General features: G+C 50.3%; 1 protein-coding gene across 1 annotated transcript; it reads right to left on the bottom strand.

The window, feature by feature from the left end:
* Window positions 1-16,406: 16,406 nt before the first annotated feature.
* On the bottom strand, window positions 16,407-18,793 carry NEU2 (neuraminidase 2; the record flags this gene model as incomplete). The annotated part of the gene is given in 6 exon segments (XM_082841114.1): window positions 16,407-16,592; window positions 16,596-16,610; window positions 16,614-16,673; window positions 16,677-16,883; window positions 16,886-17,338; window positions 18,593-18,793. Coding segments are annotated over 6 exon segments (1,122 nt in total).
* Between the last annotated feature and the right edge of the window lie 1,791 nt (window positions 18,794-20,584).

Raw genomic sequence — 20,584 nt, 5'->3', positions numbered from 1 at the left:
CCTGAGTAAAGCAGGTGACCCTCCATATCGTGGGTGGGCCTCATGCAATCCATCGAAGGCCCCAATAGAAAAAGGCAGAGGTTCCCCAAAGGAGAGGGAATTCAGTCAGCAGACTGACTGCCTTCAGACTCAAACTGCAGCCTCAGCTCAGCTCTGGTCCCCAGGCTGCAGGCTCACCCTGCAGATGCTGGACTTGCCTGGCCTCCGCAAAGATGTGAGCCAATTCCTTAAAATAAATCTCGTTATATCTCCTCATTCCACTGGCGTTGCTCCTCTGGAGAGCCCTAATACAGAAGGGAATACTTAACTATGAAGTTTGAAAGCTGCTCACTTGGCCGGTGCAATCAGGAGTGAACTTCCCTCACCCCAGACCTGAAAAAAATGGCATCTTGGGCTGGAGAAGGGGATGGAGTGGCCACTCACAGAGCACCCGGTAGGACCAGGAGGCCTGAGCCTCCGGTGATCAGGCACCATCCCTCCCAGTACCAGCGGCCCAGGGCAAGTGGGTCAGACCCCCACCTGGAAGGAGTGACACCCTCCTCTGTTTGAGAACTGACCTCCCCCCATTGGCCCCTCCCAAATCAAAGGCCAAGGACTATTGTTATTGAGGGGTCATCCCCCCTGACCCTCTGCTGGGAAGGAAGGATTGCTCACCCTTCAGCCCTCTCTCTCCTAGCCTCCCTCCCCAGTGGCTCTGGAGTCTGTCAGGACGCCCGGCTCCCCCCTCCTACCTTTGTCTTCCACTTCTGCTACTGGCATCTTTGAGATGACCTTTCCAGATCCTCTCCCCGGACCCCTGCAGACACCGGTTTCGTTCACATTTAGTTCAACAGTCCTCCGAATGCTTGGCTGGTCTTCTCACAGGCCCTTAAGCCTCAGGCCTCCTGAAGAGTAGGAAGGTGACACCTCAATTCACAGCACTGTCCACCCTCTTTTCCCCACATCTCTGACACCTCTGTTTCAGAGTGTAAATCAGGCCCTGAGTTACACTCATGGGAGAAAGGCCAGGGCCTGAATCTCACTCTGCCACAAATATCTAGCATCTGAAGGGTGCCTGTGGAGTTAGGTAATGCGGCTGGTGAGGTGGGTGATGTCAACCCGGCAGGTCTCTGAGGGGCCTGGGGGGTGGTGGGCAGAGCCTCGGTGGGCTCCAATTGGTAGGTGACATCAGTGGCGCCTGGTTTGAAGGAGGACAGGATTCTATAAAAGTGCTTTTTACCGGAGACTAAAAATAACCTAAATGGGTCAAGTCTTGTGATTCCCCGTCACCAGGGGGAGCCTCAAACTCTGCCCTCTACCCATGAGTTCATGTGTGAGCTGCTGCTTGGGCTGTCACTTTCTGAGAGCCCCAACTCACGTGTTCCCATAGTAACCATGCCAGCAGGGATGGAAGCAATTTTTCAAGGGGTCCAGGGGCCCACGGAGTCCATGAGCTCTGCTCCAGGACGTCCCTTGAGTACCAAAGACCTGGCAATGAGCCGCCCTCCCCTTCCACTGAAGATGCCAGAAAACCCAATGGGCCTGAACTGCAACTAGGAGAATGAGACTTAACATTGGGAAGAATGGGGTGATGGACAGTCACAGCCACAAAAACAACTTGGGTCTTTTGCCAGGATTGTTAAGGACACCAGAAAATATTCGTAATACAATGGTAAGTAAAAGAAGAAAAAGAAAAAAAAAAAAACTCAGGAAACTGATTGGAGGTATTGATTCCAGCTATGGAAAAAGCTTTATCTTGGGAAATCACCGAATATGAAGAATACAGAATGAGGTGTCATATCTTCCTTCTACTTTATCCTTTAGGACCGCATATTACTTTTATGATAATAAAAATTAAATAAAAAGACAACTCTGGTTCCCGACGGTGTGTGTGAAATTCCGTGGGGCAGCTTGGCTTTCTGTGGGCGGCTGGTCGCATTCCTGGTGGCACCTCCCCCAACACACCTCCCTTGGGATTCCTGAGGAAGAGACTGACTTCTTTTCCTTAATTGAAAAGTAACACATGAACAGAGTGAAAGGTCAACCAGCACAATGCAAAATAAGTTTTCCTGCCAGCCCAGAGCCCCCTCCCCCTGCCCATTGCCCGAGGGACAGCATCTTGTGAATTCTTGCAAAACTTTCTACACATATGCAAGCATATTTTTGCAAGACCTCTTTTCTTTTTACCCTGTTGTACACCTTGCTTTTTTCACTTAATGCTTCATGAACATTTCATGGAGCTTTTTTTGTATCTACCACATCCTGTTTAAAGCCAGCATACGATTCCTATAGCCAGCACAGTGCATTGTACCAGTCACCTGTTGACGGACACTTAGATTATTAACAATATTTGCTGTCACAAACCATGTGACAACCTGCACACTGGTCATTCATCTTTGGGCTCTGTGCAGTCAGGTATCTGCAAGATACATACCCTAAAATTAAGAGCAACTTTAGGGTAAGCGTCTGGTAAGTATCTTGAGTTTCTGGCAGGTGTTCTGGGTGACTTCATCAGGTCAAAAGGTCAGATTCCATCCAGGCTGAGACGTGCCTAAATCATACCTCCATAATGGCCTCCTGGCTCCATTTTTTTTTTTTTTTTCCACACACACACACTGTATTTTATTTTTATAAGAGATAAATAAACTGACACCAAGCATTGTAAATGGGTGACCACAACAAAAGCAACAATGATTGCAATTACCAAACACGAAACACACTCATATACTATGTCATAATGTTGACATTCAGTCCAGCAATCCTCCACTGTAACAGCTCCTTTACTTTGCAGTGAAAATTGATTTGCATGTTTTTTGCCTCTGAGTCCTTGTGGGATTTTCTTTTTTTATTCAAACAGAAAGTCACAAAAATTATAATCCTCCTCATCAGTTCACTCAGTCCCATGTGATTAATTTTTTTTCATCTTGATCTTTTGTTAGCACTTTTATGAATTCATCAGTTTTCCGTTAGAGTTCTGAACTCCATTTTATTTATTTATTTTATTTTATTTTTCTTTTTTGGCCACACCGCTTGCAGGATCTCAATTCCCCAACCAGGGACTGAACCCAGGCCACGGCAGTGAAAGCCTGGAATCCTAACCACTAGGCCACCAGGGAACTCTCCGGCTCCATTTTAGACAGCTCTCTTAGCAATACTGACTCTATTTGTATCTTCCTTTACGGGCCTCAGAGGCCCCATCAGCTTTGCCCCTTCCTTGTACCAAGCCTACACCTCGTGTGTAAAGCCAGACAGCCAGTAACCAAAGTAACGGAGGTGCCAGAGCAACTGCCACCCCGCCCCCAGGCTCTCTGTCCCCGGGGTCACATTTGCCAACCACTGGAGACAGCAACTCCAGCCCTCAGACTCAGGTACACCTGCCCCGGCCACCCAGCTGCCACTGACACGTCCTGGGGCACCAGCGCCACCCAGGCCCCTGTGCCACCTCAACCTCTGTTCTGGCCCCAGGCACTTCCCGAGCCTGAATCATGACAACCCTCCCTCGGCAGGGACTGTTACCGTGTTTCCTGAACGTGTTCTGCCCACGGCCACTTGCTTTCCGTGGTGATTACGTGTCAGCTCCTTCCCAGCTTCCTGTTCTGTTCCTCTTCCTCTCTGCTTCGATAGCCAGCAGTTCTCTTAGCTGATGCACCCAAACTAAAACCAAAACCACCCTGTTGGTTCCAGCTTTATTCCCATCAGGATCTTCTGCCCCGTGTCCTCATGTGAGCTTCCTCCCCCTGCGTGGCTGTCCCTGGTCTCAGGAAACCCTGGGTGTTCCTGACTATATCCTTGCCCATCGATCAGCTCCTAAAACTGCATGAAAGTCATCTCTGAACCACCCGTCCGCCCCGCTCCCCCTTCCGCCACCCCACACTGCACCCCCTTCCCTGACTGCTCCAGACTTCCAGGCTGCCGGAAGCACGGGCTTTTTCTGACACTCCTGCTGCATAGCATCCCTCCCGTTGGATCCCAAGCCCGGAACCTGCACAACTTTGCCTGCTCTTGGGCAGAGCAGTTCCCATCACACTTGCATTGTTTGCAGGTACCTCTCTTATCCCCTCCTTAATTATCACCTCCTCAAGAATCCACATTTGTCTTATTCATCCCTCAGGGCTGCCGCATCCGGCCCACACTGCCAGGTAGTAGATGTCTTACTCAGAATGAGCTGCCATAACAAAATAGCACAGACTGCGGGGCTTCAACACTAGACATTTATTTTCTCACAGCTCTGGAGGCTGGAAGCCCAAGCTCAGGAAGCCCAGGTTGGCTGCCTTCTCTCTGTATCCTCACATGGCTTTTCTTCGGTACCTGTATATGGAGAGAAGACAGAGACAGAGAGCAGTATCTCTCTTCCTCTTATAAGGCCAACAAGCCAACAGGATTAGAACCGACCCCATCCTTATGAACTCATTTAATCTTTTTTTTGTTAATTGAGGTATACTTGATGTACAATGTTATGTAAGTTTCAGGTGTTACAACATAGTGACTCACAATTTTTAAAGGTTATACTCCATTTATAGTTATTATAAAATATTGGCTCTATTTCCTGTGCTGTACAATATATCATTGTAGCTTATTTATTTTATACACAGTAGTTTATACCTTTTAATCCTCTACCCCTATCTTGCCCCTTCCCCCTTCCCTCTCCCCACTGGTAACCACTAGCTTGTTCTCTATATCTGTGAGTCTGCTTCTTTTTTGTTTTATTCACTAGTTTGTTGGATTTATTAGATTCCACATATAGGCGATATCATACGGTATTTGTCTTTCTCTGTCTGACTTATTTCACTAAGCATAATACCCTCCAAATCTATCCATATTTTTGCAAAAAGCAAAATTTCATTCTTTTTTTATGGTTGAGTAGTATTCCATTGTATACATATATACTACATCTTCTTTATCCATTCATCTGTTGGTGGACACTTAGGCTGCTTCCATATCTTGGTAATTGTAAATAATGCTACTATGAACATTGGGGTGCATGTATCTTTTCGAATTAGTGGGGGTTTTTGGATATATACCCAGGGGTGGAATTGCAAACTCATTTAATCTTAATCACCTCCTAAAACCCCCATTTTGAAATGCAGTCACATTGGGGTCAGGGTTTCAACATATGAATTTGGAGGGGAAACAATTCAGCCCATAGCAGTACCCACTAAATATTTGCTGAATTATAACAGTAGTCAGTGAATGTCTTTCTACCAGCGACCACGTGTAAGACACTGTGCTAAGCTCTCCGCATGAACTGCCTCATTCATTCCTTGTGATACCCCATAAGGGAGGTGCTATCATTATCGCTGTTTTACTCATAGAGAAACTGAGAACAAGAGAGGTGAAGTAATCCATCTGCAAGTTAGTGGCAGATCGGAGATGCTATCTCATGTTTGCTTCATCTCATAACCACTGTGCATGCTCCACACTTCGGTTTAGGTGAGCCCAGAATTCTGTGCTGGACTCTGAAAGTCTTAGGACAGAGCCTTTGCTCCATTCACCTAAATCCTCCCCAGCATCCTCTCTGGAAGCCCCCTGGGCCCTCATCGCAACAGTTACCCAGACCACTGTTGGAAGAAGCACAGATGCAGGAGTAGCTGGGTTCCAGGACTGGGGTGATGGTCCCCCGCATAAAGTTTCAGATGACCATTTTAAGGGTCCTTGGAGACGTGTGTGGACTGTAGAATCAGAACAGGTTCCTGGTAGGATAGAACCTGGTGGAGTAGTCTCACCCAATCCACTAGGCTTTTTTTGTGAACTCACATGCCACCTGCTGACCACCTGGTAGAGGTGTGGTAGAGGGGGCCTTGGCTGGTCATCAAACCATCCAACTGCAAATCCCTTCCCACCGGAAGGTACTCGTTCTCATTGTAACTGAGACCTATTTATGTCCCAGATCTACAGTTCCAAGTCCTGGTTTGCAAAGGATTTCCAGGTGCCTCTTCCTGAAACCTCGCTTTGGTCTCACCACTCCCCTACTGAGAATCTTTGAACAGCTCTTACTGCCTGCAGGACAAAGTCCAAAATCCTTTTCTTTCAAAGACTCTCTCATCTGGCCACTACCTCCTTCTCTCCTTATTCCCCATCCCGCTCCTGGGGACCTGGCAAGAGTCCTCCTTACTCCGTGTATGGATGGGCAACTACTCCCACATCTGCACATTATAGCTGCAGAGCTTGAAATGTACGTAACCTGAACCTTGACCTCTGGACCTAGCTCCACCCTTCAGACCAAGATCTCCTTCCCTTCCATCTCTCATAAGCCCCAGTCCTTGCCCCGACCCCGCCTTTTACCCTCCCCATGTCCACACAGTTAGCCTCTATCACATCCTAGACTCCTCTCCTCGGGGCTTTCAGTCTCCCCATGACCTCTCTCCTCCTGCCACACCTCCCTGAAAACCTCCAGCCAGACTCCCTCTTGATGGGTCTGTCAACCCTCAGCAGAGAATTCCCCCCTCCAGGACCAACCCACACCTCCCACCCAGCATGGCAGCCAGGGCCTTCCAGACATGGCTTCTGCCTTTTCTGTTGGCTGCCCTCCCAAAGGCTGCATTTTTCCAGTTGACCTTGCTTTCCTACCTCACCTCTCCACACTCTTCAGAGCAGCTCATTAAAAAACCCTCGTTTTTCTGACCCCAAACAGTAGATGGGTCTCCCAGGACACCTTCGAATGTATCCATGTCTGCCTCTAGCCCCAATATCCTCCTGTACTTCTCCCTTGTCACCCGCTGGGACAGCTTCCAAAGCCACCCTGACCCTCCTGGATTTTCTTCTCTCCCCTTGTCTCATTCCTCCCCTTGCCTCTATAAGCAAGCTTAACATTCTTCCATCTTAAAAAAACCACAGTCTTCCCTGCCAACGGTTCTCAGCCTTGACTGTGTATTTGAAATTGGCCCACCCCAGGCCAATTAAATAGAAATCTCTGTGCTGGGGTGCAGACATCCCCTACTCCCACGGGCAGCTAAGACTGAGAACCAGGCACCCGCCCGCCTCCTCCTTGCCTGCGTATCACGCTGTCTCTTTGCCTTAACTGATGACTTTTGGGAATAAACTGTCCTCACTCACTGCCACATTGTCATCACCTCCCATTGAAACCTTCTCATCCGGATCTTCAAGGACTTCCTTCTCCAAGTTCTCGCCACGGCATGTGACCCTGCAGGCCTCTCCCGCCTCCCTACAATTCTTCCTGTTGCTTGTCCAGTTTTCCATCTTCCTCTCTGACCATCCCGTCTCATTCCCACGCTCTAATATACTGGCATTTCCCCGGCTTGTGTTCTCGAACTTCTCTGTGTCTATCCCACGCTCTTAGGACATTTTCCCCACTTACGGCTTCCAAAACTGCATTTCCCACCCTGACCTCCTTCCTGAGCTCCCGTCCACACTTCCTGCTGCCTCCGTGCATATCCAATGGACACGTAAGCCCCACCTCATCTGGATTTTCCATCTTTACACCAAAAACCTGTTCTTCCACATGCATCGCTTATCTATGTAGATTACTGTCACCAAACCGCCCAGTCTCCCAAGCCAGAATCCAAGTGGCATCTTCATCCCCACCCACATCTGATGGATCACTGAGCCATAGAACCCTCTGGAATCCACTCCCTTCGATGCAGCCCCGCCTGTGCTGGTTTCATTCCACTCTTGCACGATTTGTTCCCCGGACTTTTTTTTTTTTTTTTTTTAAATTTCATTTATTTATTTATTTTTGGCTGTGCTGGGTCTTCTTTTCTGTGCGTGGGCTTTCTATAGTTGCGGCGAGCGGGGGCCACTCTTCATCGCGGTGCGCGGGCCTCTCACTGCCGCGGCCTCTCTTGTTGCGGAGCACAAGCTCCAGACGCGCAGGCTCAGTAGTTGTGGCTCACGGGCCCAGCCGCTCCACAGCATGTGGGATCTTCCCGGACCGGGGCACGAACCCGTGTCCCCTGCATTGGCAGGCAGACGCTCAACCACTGCGCCACCAGGGAAGCCCTCCCCGGACTTTTTAAGAGAGCCTTCACCAGCCCGTCCTCCCTCAGGTTCCTTCCCACCCACCCATACCTGTCGTTCTGTCCTCTGCCTTTCTACCAGGGCTCTCTCTCTAAAATGCACATCTGAGTCTGCCATTCCTCCAGGTGAAATCCCCCTGGAGGTACGTTTCCTCTAATGTTGGATGAAATGCAAGCTCCCTGGCTGGTCACACCAAGTCCTTCAAGGTCTCCGGCTCACCCACCTTTCCTGGTCTTTTTCATCTTCTCCTGCACTCACTCCAGCTCTGCTGTGACCACATCGGGACCTCTGGTGTGTCCATTCATTCCTTCACTCATCCACTTAACAGATATTGACTGAGAGCCTGCCATGTGCCCAGACACTGCCCCAGACCCCAGGGCACAAACCCTCTGCCATCTTGGAGTTTACACCCTACGTTGGGACTTGCCCATTGCTGTGACACATCCACAGTCTAACTCCTTCCCAGCCAGGCAGGAAAACGACAGACTCAGGAACCTGACCTCCTGGCTAGGCCACTTACCAGCTTGTACAATCACAGTTAAGTGGCTTAATTCCTCTCTGCCTCAGTTTCTTCCTCTGTCAAATGGGGGTGATAACAGTGACCTGCCTCACAGGATTAAATGAGGGAATGCCTGCAAAGGGCTTGGAATAAGGCCTGCTGCACAGTCAGGCCTCAACAGACATTCACTTTTGTTTTATACCCTCAGCTCTGTGCCTGACACACAGTGAGTACGTAATACACGCTTTCTTGTTGGATTAAAGAAGAAAAACATATATTTAGCACATTGAAAGTTAGGTTCTCACTGAAAACCAGTGGCCCTGACGTTACAAAACCACACTCAGAATGTCACTGAAAGATCTAGAAAGAAGAAAGATGCTTCTCACGTGGGAGGAATGTGATTCAGGTGACAAAGGCTAGCTGAGCGCCCTCCGACCCAGAGCTTCCTTGGGCAGAAGGGAGGGCTTGATGGCTCAACCAATGGCCCTTAAGGAGTGAGGGAAAAGGAAAGGAGGTGACAGTGGTCAGGTTGCCACCTTCTTTTGCTGGGACCCTTGAACTTCTAGTCCAAGACAGGGGTCATGGTGGGGATACCCACAGGGGCCTGATACAGTCCAGGCGAGGAGTGTGTGAATCTGAGCCAGTCACCCGCCTCCTCAGGCCTCTGTTCTGATCTCGTCAGATGAACAAAGTTCGAACAGGTAATATTCAAGGCCCTTCTGAACTCTGCGATTCTAGAACTTTCTGTATGTGTGTCTACCTCTGGTCTTGAACCAGATTATAAACCACACCAGGGAGAAAACAAGGACCGTGATTTATGAATTAAAGAACAAATGCATGACTTAATCATTTTTTCTGGGAGCTCAGCTGTGTAAACGTATAAAAGAAGAAAGCCATTTCAAGGCATTTTAAGCTCATAGCGGGGAGTTGTGCCTTCCATTGACAAACTACACGTTTCAAGAGGATTCAACTATTCATCTTTGACTCCGTAATTCCTTTCAGGGGATTCAGTTTACAGAAATAACCACAGATAAGGACTAAGGTGTACTCACAAAGGTATTCATCTCAGTGTATTTAAAACAGGAAAAATGTAACTTCAATTTCTTATATTCAAGGAATGGTTAAATAATTTGTGGTCTGTCTCTCTGATGTATTATCTTTTGAGAGAAAATGATATGGAGGAAATGAGTATGGTATAACGTCAAGTGGGGATAAAAAGCATGACTGATTTTTCAGCATAAATCTCAGTTTGGGGAAAAAAAGAAAAGTTCACAGATAAAAGACCAGAAGAAAACGTGCTTCTGGTTAGTGGGATTATGGGTGGTTTTTTTCTTGCTTCTTTGTACTTCCAAATGTTTGACATCTATTACTTTGAAACCCTCCCCTAAAAACAGTCCAAAAATGGAATTTGAAAAATAACACCTTGCCAAAAGTACAGTCAGCTTTCTCACCTCTTCTTGGAGCAGCGTGATTTAAGTATCACATTTAAATGCTGGATTCCTTCCTTTCTTCTTCTCCCGGTGGGGATGAGACACAGGTGGCAGTGTGGCCCCAAGCACTGAATTCTCACGATGCAGCCCAGGGACCTTTGAGCGCTGAGCTCTCCAGCTCCTCCTGGCTCTGCACGAATGGCTGCTTTCTCAGGCTGGCAAGTCCGCAGACCGGGGCTGCATCCCAGCTCCACCTCCCGCCTGCTCTGGTGAGACGATGAGGGAATGCCGGGGAAGGCGGCATGGTGCCCAGGTGCTGAGGACACAGGCTCCGGAGACAGGCCAAACAGAACTCCACGCCCCAGAACCCGCACGCACAAACCCCTTTGAACTTCTTGGATGTTTAGGAAGAGATGAAGGAGACAATTCAGAACAGATGTGGGAACATTGGTCTGGGCTCAGAAAACCCAGTTGCTCTGCTGGCCTGGCTTCTAAGCGGCTGTGTGGTCTTGAGGAAGTCAACATGAAGAGCTGGTCCCTGGGGGAGGAGAGGATAGGAGAGAAACTCTGAGTCAGTGTCTGCATATGAGTGCACGTGTGTGTGCACATGTGTGTGTGCATGTGTGTGTGGCTTTGGCATGATTAAAACTCTTGGGGGAGAGGCAGACTCTGCCGTGACTGTGATGGACCGCACCAAAGACAACTCTTATGGCTTTTTCACTTTGGGTCTTGACAAATTTCAGACAGTGTCCGCTGTCATGAGACAGGCTGTCCAGTGGTTGACCTGTCCTATGATCTTCCTGCACTTGGCACGTACAGTTGTAAAAAGGACAAAAGCAGGTGTTGGACTTGCCAAGAGCGGAGGGCGGCGGCCTCCGGATGGAGGGCCCGTGCACACAAAGGCTGCAGAAACTCTGTGCAGCTTTGTGACTTTAGAATCTTGTAAAAATTCACTGGCAGCTTTCTGTTAGGTTATACTAATTAGAAACGTATATTTAAGCTACGGAAGGGGGTTTGTTGAGCCAGGGTCAGGGGTGGACCACGGCTAACAGGGGAGGGCACAGCTGTAAGAGATCAGCAGAAAACGAGTGGGCTGCAACCCACTGGCGCCAAGAGAAGGTTCACTGAGACCCCATGGACTTTATTCCAGGCCCAAAGAACATCCTCTTCTCATTGTTTTGACCAAGTTAGACAGGTGTGCCCAGCCGTACCTTCTCCTCTGCAGGCAGAGAGAAAGCCTGGGCAACGAGGAACTTTGCCAACCTCTCACTTCACCACCGTCATCTGGGGTCCAGGCCTTAAATCCCACCAGCGCCACCTGTGTCAGTGAGACCACCAGGGTAGCAAAGAAGGTCTTGCAGAGCTGAGAGGAGCTTCCTGCATCTTAAATAAAGTACTGAGCAGTCTGGGCTCTATACCAGGGTTCCTCCAAGTTCTCAAACTTTTGCACGCATTGGAATCATCAGAGGGCTTGTTAAAACCCAGCTTGCTGGGCCCTGCCCCCAGGGTTTCAGATTCAGAAGGTCTGGCGGATTCAGTAGGACCTAAGAGTTTGCATTTCTCACAACTCCACAGGTGATGTTACTGCTCTGGGGCCCATGCTGTGGGAGCCTCTGCTCTGTGGGGCAGCAGGAAACCCATGAAGTGGACCCCAAAGGCAACCCCAGGGAAAGGCCAGAGACTAAGTTCCCGGGGGCTGGCAGCCAGCTGGACGCTGGTGAGGTCCTGGGTCCACAGCTGTGGCTCCTTGCAGTGTGTTGTTGTTTCTCCTGGGCTTCCCCTCAAGTGTCACCTCCTGTCATTCCTGACCACGTTTACATTCTCTGTATCACTAACCTGTACAGAGTTGCATTTCCCTTTAAGTTGCTTATGTGTCTGTCATCCACTTTATCCCACGACATCCAAGTTTCTTGGGGACAGTGACTCTGTCTTGTCACCATTGAATCCCCAGCTCCCAGAACAACATCTGGCCCATGGCTGACACAATACCCCATTGTGTATCGGTGGCCTTAGCCATCCCAGGGAAGCAAACTGAACTCTTGGCACCTGGAGCGGGTGGTATGGGAAAGGTGGCCTTGGCCATGTCGCTGACCCTGCTCTGACCCTGGGTCCTTAGCGGACGGGTTCTGCAAAGTCTCAGCAATGTGTGTGGCCATAGGAGAGGCCGTAGCATGTAGCTCTCAATTCTCCACTGTCATTTCCCGTGAGCCTTCAGGCGTCTGGACAGTACAAAGAGGCAAATAAATGGGGACGTGATGGAAATGATGACCCTGTCCTGGGGGTTCTTAATAGTGACAAGAGCTCTGACTCCTTGGCGCTGATCGTGTTTCTGAGCTCTGGTCTCTGGACGGCAAGGTATCTGATGGCCTCCTCCCCCTTTGAGGAGGTCCCTGGTCCTCAGGAATCCTGCCCCTGTTAGAGAGGCAGAGGCTGCAGAGATGGCCCAGGATGCAGTCGGACTCCATGGATCCTTCACGTGGGGCTGGTTGTTGGAGGATGGCTGCTAGTTCAGGCAGAGGATTCTTAGGCTTCTGGTGAGCTTGGCCTTGATTTCAAGAGGCCATGAAGGCCTGGGCGCTACCCTCCTGCCCACAGAGAGTAACTCTTGGGACATGACCCAGGTTGCTGTGGGCTGCCTGGCCGGAGTGGAAGGTTGCCATGGTGACATAGTCTATCTACCCTCTCTTGGGGGTTTGGAGGATGGAGTCCTTGCCAGATCATGAAGATCCTGGGATGGATGGGGGATTCTGCAATCTCAGGAAAGGCTGTGACAACAGGGATGATAGATGTCAAAACTCCTCTGTCTCTTCCCTTGAGCCATCAGATGTCAGGATTGACCAAAGAGAGGAATTAAATGAAGACATGACAGAAATGATCCCTTTTCTAGCTTCTCTTTTGCTGTATGTTTTTTGGCCACTGCAACCTTGAGGTGTCCTGGGATGCATTGTCTCTCAGAGCTGAGCACAGAAGCACCCCCTTCTCAGTTGCTGAGGCAAGAAGAGCAGGGTTGTATTGGGTTTTTTTTTTTGTCACTGTAACAAAACCCGCCCCCCACTTTGTGGCTTAAAACCACACTCATTCTCCTCTAGTTCTGAAGGCCACAAGTCTAAAATCAGTTTCCCTGGGCTAACGTCAAGTTATGAGCAGGGCCACGTCCCCTCCAGAGTCCTTCCTTGCTTTTCCAGCCCCCAGAGCTGCATTGCTGTGTTCCTTGGCTTGTGGCTTCTTCCATCTTCAAAGCCAGCAGTGTAGCGCTTTGTTTCAGTGTCACGTCCTCACTGTCTGTAGTCAACTCTCCCCCTGCCTCCCTGTGCTATGGACGTGTGATCACGTCTATGTCCCACCCGGCTCACTCAGGATGGTCTCCCCACCTCAAGATCCCCAAGTTAATCCCATCTGCAAAGTCTCTTTTCTTTTCACTCTCTTGATAGTGTCTTCTGATGAGTAGGTCAGCTCAGCTTTAACCTAATTAACTGTTGCTTTTTTTGTTTTTTCATTCAAATCAGAAGACTTTGGCATTCATGTACATTTAGAACTAGAAGGAGCTTTAGAGATTATTTGTGCCAGTGCTTTTTTAAAAAATAAATTTATTTATTTTATTTATTTATTTGGGGCCGCATTGGGTCTTCATTGCTGCATGTGTGCTTTCTATAGTTGCAGTGAGCGGGGGCTACTCTTCATTGTGGTGCATGGGCTTCTCATTGCAGTGGCTTCTCTTGGTGTGGAGCACGGACTCTAGGCATGCGGGCTTCAGTAGTTGAGGCACGCAGGCTCAGTAGTTGTGGCCTACGGGCTCTAGAGTGCAGGCTCAGTAGTTGTGGTGCACAGGCTTAGCTGCTCCGCATGTGCCAATGCTTCTTGATCTTTATGTTCATTGGAATAACTTGAGGAGCTTTTGAAAAAATACCTATGTTTGGGCATCAGCATAATTTAAGAGCTCCCCAGGGAATTTTTTAAAAAAATTTCAACATCACTGATTTCTGTTCTTTTTTAAAAATATTTTATTTATTTTCCTTTTTTTTGTTGTTTTTGTGTGCGTCGGGTCTTAGTTGTGGCACACGGGATCTTTCACTGAGGCACGTGGGCTTCTCTAGTTGTGGCCTGCAGGTGTTTCTCTCTCTAGTTGTGGCACATGGGTCCCTGAGTGCATGGGCTCAGTAGTTGCGGCATGCGGGCTCTCTTGTTGAGGCGCACGAGCTCAATAGTTCTGGCGCGCAGGCTTAGTTGCCCCCCAGCATGTGGGATCTTAGTTCCCTGACCAGGGATCGAACACGCGTCCCCTGCATTGGAAGGAGGATTCTTTCCCACCGGACCACCAGGGAAGTCCCTCCCCAGGGAATTCTAATAAGCAGTTGGGTTTGAGACCCACTGACCTCTGTGAAAGGAGAGAGTTTAAGAGAGTGTTGCTTCGCTTGGCAGTAGCCAGATGCCTTATCTGATTCCTGCTTCATCTCAAGACCTTAACAGATGATTGGCTCTTCCAGGATAATCAACAGAGGTCAACCCTGGCACAATTTTTAGTGGGTCTTTCCCTCTTAAACCTCTGGTGTGCCTGGTACAGTCCTGGTTAATGCCCATTGTCTTGGTATAACTATTAATAGCATCATCCTTTCACTCTCAAAAGTGTCCCAGTTGGGATACTACACTACAGGGCTGCCCAACCCCCCCAAACTTCTTGAGGGTGCCCTGCCCCTGGTTTGCAAGCCCTCTCCTCACTCTCCTAATTTGGCCTCAGCCCCCCACTTAACAGCTCCCTTTGTAGGGTTTGGAAGCCACCAGGAGGGCATCCCCCAAACAGAGGGGCCTAACTTTCCATCCCAGCAATGACCAGGCCCTAATTCCTCATCCTTACAGCTGGATTTCTTAAAATCCTACACAATGAAGCAGCACTAGGAGGCCAGTGCAGGCGCCACACCCAGAACTAAAGCCACATCTCCAGCTCCCCACACTGCGAACAATCCAGCTAACCACTGCCTGGCCTCACGGAGACACGGCTCAGCCGTAAGAACCCACAGCCGCTGTCACTGATCCCCCGTCATCAAACCGTTAGACTGCTCTCATCAATAAAAGAGCTCTGATGGGGGCGGAGCGCAAGTCCACTCTACCACGAGGACAAGCAACAAAGGCCCCTGAAGACCCCGGAGGTCAGACAAGAGTCAGCCTCCTCCACACAGGAGGGGCCCTGTCTCAGGTTGTCACCTCAGGACAACCTGGAAGTAGCCTTCTCCCGCTCTTGCTCCACGCCAAGGACTATACAACCCAGAACCCCCTCCCCTCTTAGCCTCCACATGGTGACATACATGTCACCCCCAAAGGCTGGGTGCCCCAGAGCAGCTCTGCGCCACAAGCACACATCCAACAGCCCACCCCCTCCCTCCCTCTCCATTCTTCTGAATTACCTGATTCATTGGAATTTCGTTCCTACCTTTAGCCACATCACCTATAGAAGAATAACTTATGATGACTGTAGTGGGTAGAGTGGTGGCCCCCAAAGATATATCCATGTCCTAACCCCAGAGCCTGTGAATGTGACATAATTTGGAAAAGAGTCCTTGCTGATGTAATTAAGTGAAGGATTATCCTAGATCACCCTGGATTATCCAGGTGGGCACTAAATCCAATGACAAGTGTCCTTAAAAGCTACAGAAGAGAAAGCAGGGAGGGAGGAAGAGAAAGCCGTGAGAAGACGGAGGCAGACATGAGAGTGATGCAGCCACCAGAGCCGAGGGAGGTCTGGGGCCACCAGAATCTGGAAGAGGCCGGGAAGCACTCTCCCCTAGAGCCTTGGGAGGGAGCACAGTCCTTTGAACACCTTGATTTTGGACTTCTAGCCTCCAGAACTGTGAGAGAGTAAACTTCTGTTGTTTTAAGCCACTAAATGGGTGGTACTTTGTTACAGCAGCCCGGGGAAACTAACACAACAACCTAAGCCAGCTTACTTTTCCTAGACTCTGCCTTACCCCCCTGCAGTGCTGTTGCCCATGCTACCTGCTCTAAAGCATTGAGGACACGTACAGAGACATGGACAGACAGACACACACGCACACGAACATACGCACACGCACACAAACATACGAACATGCACACAGACATACGCACACGCACACAAACATACACACACGCACACAAACATACGCACACACACACAAACGTACACACATGTCTTTGCTAATTTACAGCTTTGTCCCAGCCTTTGCCCAGGAACCTGATGAGCATTTGCTAAGAGGAAACGGGCTGGACTAGTTAACTTATCAAGACCTGCAGAAAACCTGGGCTGGGGGGAGCAGGCAGGCTGAACCAAGGGGCTCCAGGAGGCCAGGTTCCTTCAGTTTCTGGGCTGCAAATAGAATTCTCTGGGAAGGCTGAGACAGCGCAGGCGGAAAGGAGCCCAGAGACAGACTCGCACTTGCACACCTTCGACAAAGGGAACAGAGAGGCAGCCTCCCAGGTCCAGAGGGCACTGGGAGGAAGGAAACGGCCAGCCTCTCAGTGGGGAGAGCCCTCTTGGGCAGTACACAGCGGGCTCACTGCAGCAAAAATTCAGCTGGGAAGGCCTGTTTCAGGGTGAACATGACGAAGGCGATCTCCTCGTAATCATCCGATTCGTACAGACACCCAAACTGGGGTGACCCATTGGGGCCGGCGCCCATTCTCTGGAGGTCTGAGTAAGCGCAGCTGCCCGGGGTCTGCAGGGGGGGCTCCGACCAGGCCTAGGGTGCAGGGGGCTGTCAATTGCGGTACACGCCCAGGTTGGCTCTCCCCCGTGGGTCAGTCGGATGCGTGTAGAGCAGTCACCAGTCTGGGGATTCTGATCCCGCATGGGGGCTGGGGAAGCCAATGATGCTCCCTTGGCAGCCGTGGGGAGGCTCCACGAGCTTCTGCACCGGCTGGGTCTCCCCGAAATCGAGCCCGTCGTTGGCGCTCTGGACCTGGACCCTGGCTCGGAGGGGGCTTCTCGCGTTCAGGTACACAGCCCTCTGTTTTGCATCCCCAACTTGGGCCACTCCAGGGTGTCCCGGGCCACGAATTTCCCTCTCGCCCACGTGTTCCCGTGGTTGTGGCTGACCAGGCAGAAGGCGGAAGGGGTGGGCGCCTGCAGGGAGGGACGGGTGCCGTAAGCGTAGGCTGGCAGCATCAGGCTCTGTGTCGGGTTGTGCAGCTGCAGACAGTGTCCCGGGCCCACCGCAAAAGTGGCCCCGTCCTTGTGGGCCGGGCCAATGACAGAGTCCGTGATGTCCCTGACGGGGCTCCAGGACCTCCTGTGGTCGGTGCTGGTGACCTGGCACAGCCGTGTCACGTTGACCCTGGTTTGGAGCTGGTGGTGCTCGGACATCTGCCCAAGGACGGCAATGAAGAAGAGGAAAATGGTCCCTGTTTTCTCGTCGTACAGGGGGCTTGGGTTCATGGCGCGGTGGCCCTCCATCTGGGCTTGGGCCACTGCCTCCTGTGCATGCCACTGCAAGTGAGGAGAGAAGGAGAAGCACAGCTTGGAAACGGCCAGTGACAGTGACAGAGGCTGCACTCTGGGGGGCGGTGTGTCTCATGGGGTTAGGATCAAGGGTCATGGAGGAGAGCCCTTGGTCCAGCGCTCATTCACCCTCACAACACCTCCCAGAGCGGGACCCAGGGCTCCGCTTCACTCCCTCCGAGACAGCCCAACCCTACCCAATCCCACCAACATACATCCAGGGCGCCTATGATGTACTAGATCTCAAGTACAAGGAGGATTCAGGCACCAGCCGTTCGCAGCTCCATCCCAGCTCCTTCAACTTACCAGCTCAGTCCAGCTTCCCATTCTTGAAAAGTAAAGCCCTGGTAATAACTACAATATTCTGCCTGTGTGTGATAGAATATGACAATTGCCTCTCACCTTCTATACACCATCCTCTATTAATGTAGCCTAGGAGGGGGCAGCACCATGATGCTAGGACTCACAATGAGCTTCCATAGTCTCCGGGCATATGTCATAGATGCTGCAGCTCTGCTGTCTATCCCTATTCATTAATAGCTATCCCCCAGTGAGTGTTTCTCAGGACAGACACCGTGCCAAGAGTCCAATGTCCATAGTCTCATCTAACCCTAACCTCTAGCTCCTGGGGGACAGGTATTACGATCTCCATCTTACATCTATAGAGTGAGAGGCTTAGATAAGGTAGATGAGCTGCCCAAGGCCGTACTTCTGGTAAGCGGTAGAACCAGGACTTTGAACCCGGGTCCATCTGCTTCAAACCCATGCTCTAAACAACTACAAGGACATAATGACCACAAAGTAAAGATAATAATGATATTAAACCCTTCATATGTGAAAAGCCAGCCTTGGGTGTTCATCAGAATTACTCGATCTACATGCTGGAACTTCAGGACGCAAGCCATCACCCCAACAACCCACCCCAGGTTAACTTTACTCAAAGGATCAACTCCCTCCCAGTTATGTGATGCTGAACTAGTCCTCCCTCAGGTTCTCAAGGACGTAGGGAAACCTTTCAAAAATCAGTTTCCCTGACTGACTTGTAATAAAACAGATGCAGCCAGGCGAACCGGACTTGTTCAGGGAGAACCCATGTGAGATCCGGGCGATCACTTGGGGATACCTTCTCTGTCCCATCCTTGATGGTTCCCTGGGTCCCTCTGTCCCCCAGACCTCAGCCATCTAGGGATGAGCTGGTCTCCGTATTCCCAGCAGAGCAACCACAGCCACTTCCTGCCTTACCCGGACCCGGCGGGTGGGCGAGTTGTGGCTTCCCTTGCGCAGGGCAGTTAGCTTCGCGTGCTCATCCTTCTTGCGTGTCCGCTCTTCTGCAAAGGCCAGCAGGGTCTTCTGCTGAGGCAGGTAGAGCAGAGCGGGGATCCTGTAGGCATGGGCTCCCAACTGGAACACTCTCTCCCTCTGCAGGATGGGGCAGGATGCCATGGGGCTTGAAGGAGGGCGCGGGAAGAGGAGATGAGCCCCCTGCAGTCACGTCCTGAGATGGGGCCAGAGCCGCCCTCCGGGGCAGGTGGAGCTCACCTCACAGGTAAGCTGACTGATGCTGGGTGGCCTGTCCTCCTCCCACACGGGGTTCATACCTCTTTATTGCACTCCAAGCCCCTGTTTACCGACCCTCACGTGCCTCCCACGGAGTTTGGCAACACCTCTGTCCCTGAGACGTTAGGAGCGGGTATTTGGAAAAGAGTGTTTTGTGTTGTATTTTTCTTACAAGTTGACAAACCTCCTTATAACAGATTTGTGATAACCTGCAACTGTTTTTGGCAAACCCGTCAATCAAACACCGAGCCCCAGGTGGGGTGGGAGGGCTTGCCGAGTGACGTTCTGCAGCTGTCCAACTGTCAGAAAATGACACATGGGAGCTTTTTATAACTCCAGAGCACTAGAAATTTGTCTTAGAAAAAAAAAAATAAAAGGGTAGTGGGGGGAAACCTTGATTCTTAAGGTTCTCCTCCCAGGCTGCCTGAGGCTAAGGCCCAGCTGTGTCCCACATGTGGACTCCACCCCTGAGGCAGGGACAGGGCGATGGGAATGGAACAGGGAGGCCCTGGGTGACAGGGCTCACTCAGACGCAGAGGATCCTCCAGAGCTACAAGGAAATAAAAATGAAAAACAAGCATTTGGCCAAAAAGGGTGGCAAGGGCTGGAGGTAACTTGGTGACCGTGCATGACAGTGGACTCCGTGCTGGGCCACCTGGGTCCCCTTCAGGGGGCTGAAAAGAACTTCCTCCTCCTGGTCATACCCCAGAAAGCACTGTATCTGAAGACTGGCCTGCCCAGAATGTAAAGACCTGGTCCCCTTGTCCTAACTCAGATGCTCTGAAGGGTCCCAGCTCCAGGGTTCCCTGTGGGCTCAGCTGAGGCTTCCCTGGGGCCCGCGGCCCAGCTTCTCCATCTGCCCCTCCCAGAGCCCTCCCTTCCTTTGCACAGCACGGACCCTACAAACCGCCTGCGTCAGAGCCTGCTTCCTGGGGAGCCCCACCTCCAACGTGAGCTTGGGGAGGGAAAGTAGAAAGCAAGGTGAGCTCTAAGAGTCACACAGCTTCTCCTCTGTACACCCTTTCCAACTGCTTGCCTTTTCCCTACCATGTACGTATATTATCTGTTTAAAACTTAATTTAACATTTTTGAGAAAGAAATGTAATCTATCAGTATTTTACTCAATCCATTATGAATATTATTGTTTGGACAATGTAAAAATATGTGATTGCCTAAACACGGGTGGAAGAACTAAATCTTCATGATAAAATCTAGACCGGCAAAGGGCAGTCCAAGAAAACAGGGCTTGGAAGACATAGCAGTGGCTAAGCTGACATTTTGTTATGAAAGATATATTAAAAGTAGAAATAAAAATCAGGGAGAAAGGTGCCGTTCAACAGTGTCCTCTAGAAAATTCATCAAGGGTTTGTTTAAGCTCTTGGGTATTTACCTAGGAGTAGAAATGCTGGGTCATATGGTAATTCTATATTTAACTTTTTTTTTTTTTAACTTTTTGAGGAGCTACCAGACCGTTTCCACATCAGCTGCACCGTTTTACATTCCTACGAGCAATGTGTTAAGGTTCTAATCCCCCCACATCCTCATCAACACTGGTTATTGTGTCTTTTTTGATAATAGTCATGCCAGTGGGCGTGAAGTGGTATCTGACTGCGGTTTTGATTGGCATTTGGTGCAATGATGACTAATGATGTTGGGCATCTTTGCATGGGCTTATTG

This window comes from Leucopleurus acutus, assembly GCF_964270905.1.
Source record: "Leucopleurus acutus genome assembly, chromosome: 6".
NCBI classification, from domain to species: domain Eukaryota; kingdom Metazoa; phylum Chordata; class Mammalia; order Artiodactyla; family Delphinidae; genus Leucopleurus; species Leucopleurus acutus.
This window is presented reverse-complemented; position numbering and strand designations above follow the sequence as displayed.